The 14365-nt window shown below is 43.4% G+C and overlaps 1 protein-coding gene across 1 annotated transcript; it reads left to right on the top strand.

Moving 5' to 3' along the window:
- Window positions 1–4398: 4398 nt before the first annotated feature.
- LOC311001794 (integrin beta-like protein C) lies at window positions 4399–13303 on the top strand. Its single transcript, XM_083992948.1, has 17 exons — window positions 4399–4536; window positions 5143–5327; window positions 5429–5569; window positions 5643–5781; window positions 7951–8125; window positions 8250–8391; window positions 8563–8706; window positions 8786–8838; window positions 9030–9119; window positions 9208–9378; window positions 9489–9605; window positions 9814–10191; window positions 10280–10450; window positions 10535–10651; window positions 12757–12888; window positions 13022–13117; window positions 13201–13303. The coding sequence occupies exons 1-12, from the start codon at window positions 4429–4431 to the stop codon at window positions 9984–9986; spliced, it is 1638 nt and encodes a 545-aa protein (XP_083849074.1). The 5' UTR covers window positions 4399–4428; the 3' UTR covers window positions 9987–10191; window positions 10280–10450; window positions 10535–10651; window positions 12757–12888; window positions 13022–13117; window positions 13201–13303.
- The last annotated feature ends 1062 nt before the right edge of the window (window positions 13304–14365 follow it).

Here is a 14365-nt window from a genome sequence, read left to right as displayed (position 1 = left end):
AGTCGACTCTCATTTTATTAGACGTCCAAACTATATATAGGCCTAGACCGAATCGCCTTGTTGTTTACATTCTACTCCCGGGTAGAAAACCAGCACGTAATTTGAATGAGATCAATAGTAACGAACGAGAGTTTAGCTATATATCATATTTTTCACGCCCTATCACCGTTTAGACAAATCTGAAATGATTGAAGAAACATTACTATTTCTGTGTGTGTGTGTTTTGTGTTGCTATGTGTTGTATTTATTCAGTTTGGGGGAATCACGGTGTCTAGAAAGCATCAGTGGCTGCAGCTGACAGGGACAGCTAACGGTAGCTAAGCTAATGGCAGTAGCTAAGCTAACATCAGGACGTCAGCTGTTAAAACCCTCCAGTTGTGGGACACGACATGAAACTACTCCAGTTAGCTCAGTCATGTTGTAACTCAGATATGTCTGTAATCTGATATGTATGTAATCTGGAGAAAATATTCTTTCATGGACTGTTTATTGAGTCACTGAGTTATTAAAGTTACAGGTAGCTAACCGTTAGCCCAGCTAATCTCTGATAACCATGACTAATTACAAAAATGTGCACACGTAAATAGTGTTGTTTGTCCAATCATTGGTTTTATAGACTTTACAAACATCAGATTAGTCTAAACGGCGATATAGTGACATGAAAAAATAGATATAGCGAAACTCTCGTCCGTCACTATATTATATATACATATTGTTCTCATGCTGGTTTTCTACCCGGAAGTAGTTGTAAACAACAAGGCGGTTCGTCCTATAACCACCCACTTAAAGAAAGGGAGCAGCGTTGATCAACATGTAAAAAAACATCTGTGTTTCCAGACACTCAGAGCAATGGAAAAGGTTTGAATTAAACTGTTCATCTGCGTTTGTCAGTTCAGCAGAGTTCATTCAGTTTAGAGAAGTTAGCTATACTGTCCTGTACCTGAGTGTTGGTGTGAAGGGTATGTGACGTGATAATTATGTGAAACTTGGACTCAGATCAGATCCGACCTGCTCCACCAGGCTGAGCAGGTCTGTTCCCAGTTCCACTTAATCATAGCTCACATTCCCTAAACACCAGAGTAGTACGGTATAGATGTCCTCAATTACGTCATCTGATTGTGTCAGCCAATAGGGAGTGGAGGACAGGGTGGCTGCCTGTCATGATGAATGGTTCAGTGTTAAACATATAATTATAAAATGATAATCAACAGCATTTCCTACACTAGTGCCACCCTTCATGCTGCAGCAGTGCAGCGTATCCTTTTATTTATATGGCACTTTTCTAAAGACTAACAAACCTGCTGATGGCAGTGGTCTCACATTTGAGCTTATTGCGACAAAAAGGTAGTTCCTACCAGAAAAATAAGCAGACAATGAGCCTCCAGATACCTTCCATATCACATTGATATATTTTTGGTAAAAAAAATAAATAAATAAATTGGCTCCAAATTTTGTATTGGCATTAAAGGGACAACGAGGAGTTTTGGAAAAGCGAAGCGTTTTCACACTACATTTATGAGCCTCCACGCACCGTGAAATTCTTTGACCGGCGCAAGACAGACTCATGTTTTCATTCGTCAATAATTAAAGTCAGAGGTTCAAAGATGATCACATACCGTCGGAGTTCCAACCATAAACAGCGATTCGGCGGCGTTATTCTCATGACTCGCCGCGAAACCGAAAGTAAAGAAACGCTGGTCGGCTCAACCAGCATCTCCGCCACCACTAATAATAACAAAATAACGATAGAGACAAAACGATATATTTATCGAAAATGGGCCCATTAACAAGTGGGTAACGTAGATTCATCCACATTAACGTGAGACTTTTTTATAACCAAATAGAAACTCCTTGTTGTGCCTTTAAAGGGTTTCTTCAAAATATCTGGAGCATAATGAGGTTGTGCGGGCTGTTTCTTTTTTCTATTTTTAGCCCAGCACACCAAGCAAGGGATGTGCGTATACTTTTACAATTAAAGGGGTTCTGACATAAATCTGGCATAAATTTGGCCTATTCCTCAAGAGATTAAGTTTGCCGACCGCAAACTTCTTTAGTTTGCCAGATAGCAAAACATTGCTGATTATATGTTATTGATCTGAATAGTGATTTGACTTTCTCTTCTCACACTGTGTGTTTTCTCTACAGCTTAGAGATGAGCTCATCAGACAGGGGCTGCCATCCAACTTCACTCTCATCTATCAGGGCAAAGTCAACTCACCAGAAACACCACCACCTGCTTAATCATGAAGCCTCATTGAAAGATTTATTGAGGGGAACGATCTGAGATATTGTGAATTACAGTAGTGAAACCCTGTTCCTTCTGAATATACTGGGAAAAGATCATTTGGATGTCTTCATAGTGATTCAGTGCAGTTTTAGCAGATAAAACTGAAAACAGAAGCAACCACAACAAAGTAATTACATCATTTTTTTCTAACTTTCTATGCTCTGGATATCTTTTAGCTTCAGAAACAGACCTTTTCTAAATGTTACATGAAGTAAAAGCTTTATTCTCTTTTATGCTCTTAAAGTCTTTGTGTTGTCCCTGATTGATCATAATTATTAACCACACACACACCCCTCCCCTCCGAGCTCATATGGCCCTCGGAGCCTCCTAACGACACACCCCCTTAAGCAGAGCAGAGCAACAAGCCTGCCAGCAGAAACCAAACACAGCGCCAGCTTTGAATGCGGAGTAACAATGTTGGATTCACAGTAACAACTTCCATAATAAAAACCAAAGATTAGCTGTTCAACATAAACTCCACTGTATCAGCAGCATCGCTTCTCAGGCTCATATCTTGGTGGAGCTTTCTCTCCATCAGTCAAACGATGATCCCATGTTTACATTAGTATTGTATTTTATTTTATTTCCTGTTATTTTTTCTCTTGTTTTGTTCTTGTCTCCTCTCTGTTTGAAGTCTTGTTTGTATTGTACTGTACGGTGTGTTAATCACCCATGTTGCACCCTTGTATTTGATTGTATGTCTTCACACTATATTGCACTAATAAAAAAAAGTTTTAAAAAACTATAGTTTTGTTGCATCGCCTCTTCCTCTCTGTCTTTTCAAGCCCCACTATGTCGTTTTTACCTTAAAATAATGTTTCTGAACTCATTGAAGTAGTTGAAAAATGTCTAATAGGATGAATGTTGCCACCGCTGCAGCCTGAGCGGGGTCGGGGTCCAGTCTTCCTGCTCCTCAAATTTCACATGGCTAGGCTATCCTATCCTATCCTATTGGTCAATTTCTCTGCAGCCAATAGAGAGAATGGATTTTTTCGTTCCTTTTTCTCTTCACATTGTGTAGGTCGTACTATAGGGCTGTTACCACCGTCTAAATGACGTTAATAATAATGATCAATCTTTCAAATTGTAGACCATAGCTTTAAATCCTGAAGTAGCTTCTATGTGGATAGGTGGATGTAGAAATATATATAAAATACATATGCAGTTTACCATGTCCTTTCAGACTTTAATGTGTCAGAGATTCAGGACACGTTTGTTTTCACATCCGGAGGCAGGAATGTGGAAATACAGAAAAAACGTACAAATTAAATATTAAAATAAAGATATAACATATTTTACAGTGGGTATTTATAAACAGTTTTCTTGTCTGTAACAACATCTATTGCACGGCTGCCTGTCCTGGGTGAGGGATCCCTCCTCTGTTGCTCACTGAGGTTTCTCCAACTGTTTCCCTGTTAAAAGGGTTTTCTTGGGAGTTTTACTCCGGTGCCTAAGCACAGCGAACAAGCTTTGATAAATACAGCTTGTCCTCCCAAATTTTTAGCCGGGTCAATATACTATAAAAAAATAAATAAAGCGCTTGTCGCGGTGGAGCTGAGAACAGCTGAGTTTTCCTGTCCTAAAGCTGACCTGTGGTCACAGTCTCACAGTGCTCCCTTCATTAATATACGTAGCCTATACATAGCCTATATATATATCTGGCATATATATGTATAGGCTATACATAGCCTATATATACGTAGCCTATACATAGCCTATATATATATATATATATATATATATATATATATATATATATATATATATATATATATATATATATATATATATATATATATATATATATATATATAGGTTAAGTAACCTCAAAGCTGTCTGTCTCTGACTTGTCCCTGAACAACACACAGGGACCACATGGAGCTACTTGTGTGACTGGATATTGAGTTTTATTAATGTTTATATTTCACTTTCAGTCCACTGCCACATAAATGGAATTTCCCATGAGTCTTTGCTTCCTCATGGGATGGTACAAATTAACTGACCGTAAGCGTTAGTTAAAATATTTCCTCATTCTAGGTGTCAGGTTGACTGATAAAAGAAACTCTGGTGAGGGAAACACACAGAAGAAGAGAGAGAGGAAAGGTGTTAATGTTTATTTACTGTCTGTTTGTTGAGGGACCATGTTGCTCTTTCTATTGCTGTTGTTGGTCTGTAGCTCTCAGGCCACTCATTTCCTCGGGACAGTGATGACCTATGACCCAAAGGAGGCCAACAGTACTGGATTTACGGTACGTACATCTGTGGACACTCCGAACATAACAAAACAAAAAACATCTCTTTAATCCTGACAGTGCACATTCATCTCATCAGTGTTTAAATGTTGTTGTATTGCTAGTGATTTGTGTTGCATGTGGTTGAAGATGTTGATGGTGATGTTGCCATCGTATCAGCATCACATACAACCGACAACTTCACTGTAGTTTCACTGTCTGGGCTGAATCTGAATACGACACACATTAAAAAATACACATTGAAACAACATTTGAACCTCTTTAATAACTGCATATGAGGACATGTACTACATCAGCTGAGCAGGATCCTGGTGCTGGTTATAATTATGTTAAGTTACAATAACTATAACAGGTCCTGTGTTTCCTTGTGTTTTCTGTCAGTGTGTTTTGATCAGAAGAAACTCAAACCTTCTTTAATTGATGGACAGAATCCAAAACAATGTAGACAGACACACCTAAACAAGAAACAAACAATGTAGACAGACACACCTAAACAAGAAACAAACAATGTAGACAGACACACCTCAACAAAACTCACTCTAGACTGCTGATTTAAAAGCTCCATACAGTATAAAGGTAGATGTCATTTTATCTCTGTTGCAGGTGGTTTTCCGCTATAAGCTGAATTTTCACACATGTACTCAACAAGACACATGGACTTGCTCCAGTTGTGGGACACAGATTGCTCTAGAGCTAAGTAAAGTCGACGAGGAGAGCACTGGAGAGTGGTGTCAAAGGGAAGGAGTCATGACTCGAAGATTTGTCAACAATACTACCTTTGAATTTGTGTAAGAGGACCATGACCACCAAAAATAACACTATAGTTTTTATGCTATAAGTTTGAAATACTGAAAATGTCACGATAACTTCCTGTGAACCTCAACCTCAGATTGGACGGTGGCAACTGGATAAGTGGTATTGTAAACGGTGTCACTGGGTGGAGAGCTGTGACTCTGGTGGAACTGAGGAACCGATCGGACACCGGCCGAGCCAACAGATCACCACAAACCACCATAGTGCCAAAACTGAGGTACGCCTCCTCTGACTCCTAAACACCCCTGTGTCAAAGACACATCCATCTGACTTGTTTTTCTCCTTCTCAGAGTTCCTATAAACTGTCAGAGAGATTTCAACCTGCTGGCCTTTGACCCTGATGGAGACGAGGTCAGATGCAGATATGGAAACACATCCCTGTCAGAGTGTAACCCCTGCTCACCACCGTCTGTTCTCAGTGTCTCATCAGTGAGTAGCTAAAGCCTGCCACACACATAAAGATAATCGGGCTGATTTTGCCCCGATTTTCCCCCTTCCGACCACGGACAGACACCGCCCGATTATCTTAAGGTCTTAAAGGATAATTTCCGTTTTTTACAACCTGGACCTTATTTCTAGCATAAAATAAGATCATTTTACTCACCCAGACAACTTTGGTGTCATTTGGAGTTGTTTTGACGAAATTAGCCCCAGTGGAACGGCGCGTATATCCGTATAATGCGAGAGCACGGGGCACGCAATGCAGCCTCTAAATAACACATTATCCGCCGCAAAACTCATTCATTTCGCCAATATTTTGTTATGATACACTAGTGCTATTCCCCTCCGAGCCCGTGGTGGCATGTTATCAACATGCTGCGCCTCTAGGTTGACTACTAACCTCTGATCTGGATGATGTCATCTCCGACCGCTGCCCGGCGCGGCTAACTTGCTACCGCTAATGCTATGGTTCGTTTCTGCGTGTTTCTGACTTGTCAGAACAAAATGAGCAGCTGGATGAAGTTCAGCTTCCACAGGCTTCCTCTCCTCAACCTGGACTCACTAAAGCTCCGGCTAGTTGAGCTAAAAATGGACCTGAATGCTGAAGCAGAATGATTATTATCAGAATGAGCCGGGCAGCGGTCGGAGATGACATCATCCAGATCAGAGGTTAGTAGTCAACCTAGAGGCGCAGCATGTTGATAACATGCCACCACGGGCTCGGAGGGGAATAGCACTAGTGTATCATAACAAAATATTGGCGAAATGAACGAGTTTTGCAGCGGATAATGTGATATTTAGAGGCTGCATTGCGTGCCCCGTGCTCTCGCATTATACGGATATACGCGCCGCTCCAGTGGGGCTAATTTCGTCAAAACAACTCCAAATGACACCAAAGTTGTCTGGGTGAGTAAATGATCGTATTTTATGCTAGAAATAAGGTCCAGGTTGTTAAAAAACGGAAATTATCCTTTAAGATTATCTTATAAGATTCTCTTGTGGTGTGTTAAGAGTCAAAATTCCCCCGACAATTGGCTCGGAAAACGTTCGGCGCCGATAATCGTAAGTATTAAACATGTTCAATATTTACGATTATCGGGGCCGACTTCGGTGGCTGTTTCAATCAAAAGTCATCTTGTGTGTGGAAAGTCGGTGTTGTGCGGAGAAGCGCCTGCTTGCCGAGCTCTGCATGCTGCTCGCAGAAGGCCACTTCTCCGCACAGGACCGGCAACCCCACAGAGAGCCACGGTGCAGCCCTGGTATGAGGTTCACACAGACATTCACACATACACGGGAGGTTTCCTGATAGCCGATAGCAAAGACGGTAGCGCTCGTAGCCAGCAACAGCCAGCAATACAGCAGCCATGTTTAAACGATCATGTGACCGCCGCTCACAGCCCGTCATGTGACAGCGCACGGGTCCCTATTGGACAGCTGCTTGACTGCTCGGCGTCCGGAGCCACAGACACACACAGATGGGATCGTTGTAAAGGCTTTAAGCCTGCCACACACATAAAGATTTTATAAATCTCAACCGATTTTTTTATCTGTGAGAGACCCCACACATGAAGATAAAAAAATCTTTGATTGAACAGTTTTGATCGTGTTGTGTGTGGTGTGCTCCGATATTCCAATTACAGCACACCACACACTTAGAGATTTATCTGATGACACACTAGAATCTCGTGTGATCAAACGTGATCTGACTCACTTTGTTGGTTGTAGCCATGGAGCCGTTAGCCACACTGGTTTGCTATGCTACATGTTCAGTCAGCTCAATTTCACATCACATTCCGCGGAGTCGGTGACTCGGGATTGTTGGCTTCCCCTACACACAAGCCGACTTTTGATCCAAACGGTGACGACTGTCAGGGCCGACAATCGTAAATATTGAACATGTTTAATATTTGATGTCAGGAGAATTTGACTCTTAACACACCACACACTACAGGACAATCTCATAAAATAATCTTAAGAGCCTAAGATAATCGGGCGATTTTTGTCCTTGGTCGGAAGGAGGAAAATCGGGGCAGAATCAGACAGATTATCTTTATGTGTGTGGTAGGCTTAAGTGGTTGAAGAGTGTCGTCAGTGAAGTTTCTGGAACTTCAGAAAGCAGCCATATTTTTTAATTAATTTGGTTTCATCCTTTTGTAGTCATGTTCTCTGTCGTTTACACCAACCAACGCCACCATTGGTCCATACGCCGTCCAGCTGATGATGGAGGACTTTCCCAGACAGAACATCACCCTGACTCACTCCAATGGTTCGACAGAGTTTAGAACTCCCAACGACGCAATCAGCAAAATTCCTGTCCAGTTTGTTGTACAGGGTGAGATGTTTTACATGTTCTACCTTTAGCAGTAAAGTTAGAGAATCTTTGCTGAGTTGGTCTTTGACCATCATTTTTCATGTAAAACAGCTCATGTTAGCTTTGATTTTCTTTGTTGCTCCAGTGGATCCTGCAGTGGATTCCTGCACTGAAGGAGTCTACCTGCCCAGGTTCCTGCACCCAACTCCACAAAACGGAGCTCACCTGTTCATCCCTGTAAACCAGACTCTGGAAATCAGAATCAAAGCAGACGCAAACACCTCCACGTGAGTGAAAACTCAACCAAAAACTAAATCAGTGTAGCTTTAAAAGTCCTGAAAATCTGACCAACTCATTGACACTTTTAGGGACGTTTTTGAGAGAATTCAGAGGACATCTACAAGGATTATGCATATTTTTTCTGATAAGTTGGACTGTTGTTCTTCTGCTCATTGAAGGATCTCTGAGCTGCTCCTCAGCGCACCGCACAATGTTAGCGAGACTGGACCAGTATCAGGACAGTTCAACTTGACCTGGACACCATCTGAGAAGGAAGATGGACAGAGTCTACCCATCTGCTTCGTTGTCCAAGCAGTTAACAAGTTCGTCTAAATGAGTTTCTAGATGACCTCTAACAGTACTTGGTTATTTGATCTAATTGACTTGTTTTGTTTTCCTCAGTTCAACCAAGAACCACTCAGAGCTGCGATGTGTCATCGTCAGTGTTGGAAACGGTGAGAGCGAGTGTGGCAGCCATTTTCTGTCTGATCCTGATTAGCAGATAAAGTTAATTCATTAACTTAATTGAAGAGTGCAACGAGGATCCTGTTGCATTCTCTGATTGCCGAGGCTTTATAAACCATCACAACCATGGAACTCTAATGATCTCACATCTTTCACTTGATCTCTTTTTTTCTCAATCAAGGACACTTTTGTAATGTTTGCAACGGGTCCAGTTGTTCCCGCCGCTTCTGTTCATCTAATGAGACAATGTGTATGGCAGCTACATACTCAGGTAGTCTTCTCTTCATGTTGTCTGTTACTGTTGAGTAAATTACAGGTGTGTTTTCCATTAACATTAACAAATTGTAATTTGACTCTAGTTTTTGTAGATGGAGCTGTAACAACAACAAACACATCTTTCTCTGGCTGTGATCCTGGATATTGTCCTGGTACCGGCTCTCACACCATGTCAGTGAATCTGGGTGATCGCAACGCTCTTGCAAGGATAGATTGTTGTAACACAAGTGGCTGCAACAGTGTCCTTCCACCTGGTGAGTACAGAGGGATGGCTGTGCTCTTATTTAAGACCAAATGATAAAGACAAGTGATGAATCCTGGACACTCTGTTTCCATTTAGTGACACTTAAATGTTCTGTTTCAGTCCCTGCTCCTCAGGCCCCTAACAACCAGTCATGTTTGACCTGTAACCATACCTCACCTTCATGCAACACCTCAGTACAGTGTAGAGGAGTGGAGGACCGCTGCCTTGAATCCACTGGTGAGTGTTCTCTGACTGAACCACGTTTATATGACATCTGTTGTGACTACACATTAAGACTTTTACTTAGCTGAGTGAAACCGTTCTGCACAAAGAGAAGGACACTTTAGTTTCCATCGCTCCAGTTTGTTGTTAAGTAAAGGATCTGGAATGAATAAACTGACGGTAATTGTGTTTGTATAGTAACACATTTATTATTTTTCTTCAGTGAACAATGTGACAGGAACAGTTGAAGCCTATGGCTGCGCAAGTTCAAACCTGTGTGGAGCTGCTGGTAGATTAAATCAAATACCCTTCATATTCGAACTCTCTGCGTTTAACAATACTCCAAACTGTGTTGGTGAGTACAATGTCCACATTCATGTCTACAAATCTTTGTGAATACCTGCAACAATCATTCGACTTCTGAGCCTTTATAAACCATCACAACCCTGTAAGTCTAATCATCTCACACTTTTCACTTGACTTCTTTTTTTTCTCTCCACTGCAGATCAAGGATTGTTTTGTAATGTTTGCAACGGGTCCAGTTGTTCCCGCCGCTTCTGTTCATCTAATGAGACAATGTGTATGGCAGCTACATACTCAGGTAGTCTTCTCTTCATGTTGTCTGTTACTGTTGAGTAAATTACAGGTGTGTTTTCCATCAACATTGACAAATTGCACTTTGACTCTAGTTTTTGTAGATGGAGCTGTAACAACAACAAACACATCTTTCTCTGGCTGTGATCCTGGATATTGTCCTGGTACCGGCTCTCACACCATGTCAGTGAATCTGGGTGATCGCAGAGCTCTTGCAAGGATAGATTGTTGTAACACAAGTGGCTGCAACCGTGTCCTTCCACCTGGTATTTAAGACCAAATGATAAAGACAAGTGAAGAATCCCGGACACTCTGTTTCCATTTAGTGACACTTAAATGTTCTGTTTCAGGCCCTGCTCCTCAGGCTCCTAACAACCAGTCATGTTTGACCTGTAACTATACCTCACCTTCATGCAACACTTCAGTACAGTGTAAAGGAGTGGAGGACCGCTGCCTTGAATCCACTGGTGAGTGTTCTCTGACTGAACTGTATGGTTACTTGTAAACTTGGTTCTCTCCGTGAAGAGACTATCTCTCCACTCCATTACATATTCCATATGTACAGGATATGACCTCCCCTGCTCATCAGGGTACGTGGATATTTCTTTAAGACACACCGGTTTGCCCAGCCACACCCCAATGCGTAGCTATAAAGCGCCTGCGCCGGTGTGTAATCACTGATAGTTTGATCGAAACATGTCTCCAAGTGGCCTAAGGACTAGTCTAGGATAGTCTCTTCACTCGGAGAACCACAATTACAATGTAACCATACGTTCTCTATCGTCTCAAGACTATCTCTCCACTCCGTTACATATTCCATATGTACGGGGTAGATCTTTAAGACACCCTGTGAGGAGACGGTGCAGCCCACAATCCCACACCACAATGTGCAACAAATGAACTATGCACAAATGTACAATATACACAATTCACAGGAGTAGGCGCCACAAGGCGCTAGGACCAAGCCTGAGAGGGAAAGGAATGCCAGGGAAGCCCGCAAGACTAACCCAAGAGGACCAGAAAGGGCCCCGCAAGACGCAGGGGCCAGCCTGGCCACGGAGCAGCCGCTCACTCAGCCTGCAAGACGCAAGGCTGAGGGGAGATAAAGATGTCTACCATCGGGCCACGCCCAGCACATGCTCCCAAAGGAGGGGCTGGCGGCCACATTCATACAGTAGAACCTAGGAAAGATTGACTGAGATGACCACATGGCGGCAGAGCAATGGCGCGTCACAAGGCCCAAGAGGCAGTCACACCCCGAGTGGAGTGTGGCCGGACCTCTGATGGAACAGGCATACCCGACAGCGCATAAACCTGCCGAATAGCGTCCACAACCCAGAGTGACAGCCTAGACTGCGACAAAGGCCTGCCCAGACACCCTGGGTTTTCCCAGGAGCTTTTCCTCAGTCAATGTGAGAGTCTAAGACCAGAGGATGTCATTATGTTGCTATGTAAAGCCCCTTGAGACAAACTGTTTGTGAAAATGGGCTATACAAATAAAATTGCCTTGCCTGGGTTAACAGACAAAGAGCTGGTCGGACCCCAAGACAGCCTGAGTCCGCCGAATATACTCTGTCGAGGCCCTGACTGGGCACAGAGTACACTGGCCCTGCTCAGCCTCCTCGCCGGCACTTGGAGAGGAGAGAGACCTAAGCTCGACTGACTGAGACAGGTGGACTCAGTAAGACAGGAAGGCTGGGTTGGGGCGGAGAACCACACTCAAGCAATCCAGGGAAAACCGGCAGCAGTGACCACGTACCGACAAGGCACGGAGTTCACTCACCCGTCTGGTCGAGGTGACGGCAAGCAGAAAGGCAATTTTGATGGAAAGCCACTTCAAATCAGCACCCCCAAGAGGTTCAAAAGGGGAACACTGAAGGGCCCCAAGGACTACATCCAGGGTGCTGTGAAGCCTCTGAGAGACCACCACTGTGGTCTTGTGGGTACTCTGTGGGCACAAACCCAAACCCAGCAGACATCTCTGCATGGGCCGCATGTGCAAGAGGGCGAGAAGGGCCACCTGCACCATGGCTCCACCATGAGGTGAAGACAGAGTCCCCAGTTGAAGTGTGCAACTTGAAAAGGGCGAGGCAAGTCCTGGAAGCCTGCTGCCTTTCCGGGAGCAATGCAACCATCTACCCACCTCGAGGCCAGGACCATACCCAGGAAGGTCCTTACCTGGGAAGGCTGGACAGACCTAAGCCTTGAACGTGCTCCAACAGCAGGGCTACGTGGTGGCGACACTGCTCTTCTGAGACTGCACAGTCCAGCCAGTCCTCGAGGCAGTTTAGGAGCCAGATCCCTCTCGAAAGAATGACATACCCTTTCGGGCCATTTCGATTTAACCTCCTTTGAAAGACATACCCCATGCACATTAGAAATGGCCCATTTTGATGTTATGCCAGGACCCTCCAACACCGGAGGGCCCTGCGAAGCCACCGTTCTGCGCAAAGAGAAGGACACTTTAGTTTTCATCACATTGTTTCCAGTTTGTTGCGAAGTAAATTATCTGGAATTAATAAACTGAAATTAACTGTGTTTGTACAGTAACACATTTATTCTTCTTCTCCAGTGAACAACGTGACAGGAACAGTTGAAGCCTATGGCTGCACAAGTTCAAACCTGTGTGGAGCTGCTGTTAGATTAAATGAAATACCATTCATAGGTGAACCCTCCGAGTTGACCAATACCCCAAACTGTGTTGGTGAGTACACTGTCCACATTCATGTCTTCAAATCTTTGTGAACACCTGCAACAATCATTCAACTTTTGAGCCTTTATAAACCATCACAACCAAGTCTAATGACCTCACACCTCTGTTTTTCTCTCCAATGCAGATCAAGGATTGTTTTGTAATGATTGCAACGGGTCCAGTTGTTCCCGTCGCTTCTGTTCATCAAATGAGACAATGTGTATGGCAGCTACATACTCAGGTGGTCTTCATGTTGTCTGTTACTGTTGAGTAAATTACAGGTGTGTTTTCCATCAACATTAACAAATTGCACTTTGACTCTAGTTTTTGTAGATGGAGCTGTAACAACAACAAACACATCTTTCTCTGGCTGTGATCCTGGATATTGTCCTGGTACAGGCTCTCACACCATGTCAGTGAATCTGGGTGATCGCAGAGCTCTTGCAAGGATAGATTGTTGTAACACAAGTGGCTGCAACAGTGTCCTTCCACCTGGTGAGCACAGAGGGATGGCTGTGCTCTTATTTAAGACCAAATGATAAAGACAAGTGAAGAATCCTGGACACTCTGTTTCCATTTAGTGACACTTAAATGTTCTGTTTCAGGCCCTGCTCCTCAGGCCCCTAACAACCACTCATGTTTGATCTTTAACCATACCTCACCTTCATGCAACACCTCAGTACAGTGTAGAGGAGTGGAGGACCGCTGCCTTGAATCCACTGGTGAGTGTTCTCTGACTGAGCTTCCATCACATTGTTTCCAGTTTGTTGTTGAGTAAAGGCTCTGGAATAAATAAAATGACAGTAATTGTGTTTGTACAGTAACACATTCATTCGTCTTCTCCAGTGAACAATGTGACAGGAACAGTTGGAGCCTATGGCTGCGCAAGTTCAAACCTGTGTGGAGCTGCTGGTAGATTAAATGAAATACCCTTCATAGGCAAACCCTCTGAGTTGAACAATACTCCAAACTGTGTTGGTGAGTATATTGTCTACAATACCACAACTACAACTACCACATCCTGTCCTCGGTTTTTTACCATGGCATCCTCCCTGTTAAACGTGCCAGGAACACCTCCCTAAGGAGGCGCCCATTCTTACCTAATGCAAGAACCACCTAAACTGGTTCCTTTCCACACAAAGTCTACTCCAAGTCTCTCACAGATGACTGAACTTCTCACCTTCTCTCTAAGATAGACCAAAGCTACCCTCCTGAGAAAACCCATTTCTGCCCCTCGTATCTGCGACTTTGTTCTTTTGTTCGTGACCCATCGTTCACAATCAGAGGTGACGGTAGGAATGAAGACTGACTGGTAGAGAGGTTTGAATTTTGGCTCAGCTCTCCTTTCGTCACAATTTTGTGGTACAGCAATTGCAATACCACTCCCACCAGGCCAGTCTCACGCTCCAGTGTTCCCTCACTCGTGAACTCCTGAACGAGGCCCTGAGATACTTAAACCCCTTCAATTGGGGCAAAGAATTATTCCCTA

The sequence above is a fragment of the Trachurus trachurus genome (genome assembly GCF_905171665.1).
Source record: "Trachurus trachurus genome assembly, chromosome: 18".
Classification (NCBI taxonomy): domain Eukaryota; kingdom Metazoa; phylum Chordata; class Actinopteri; order Carangiformes; family Carangidae; genus Trachurus; species Trachurus trachurus.
Note: the sequence above shows the minus strand (reverse complement) of the source record. Positions and strands in the feature narration are given on the sequence as shown.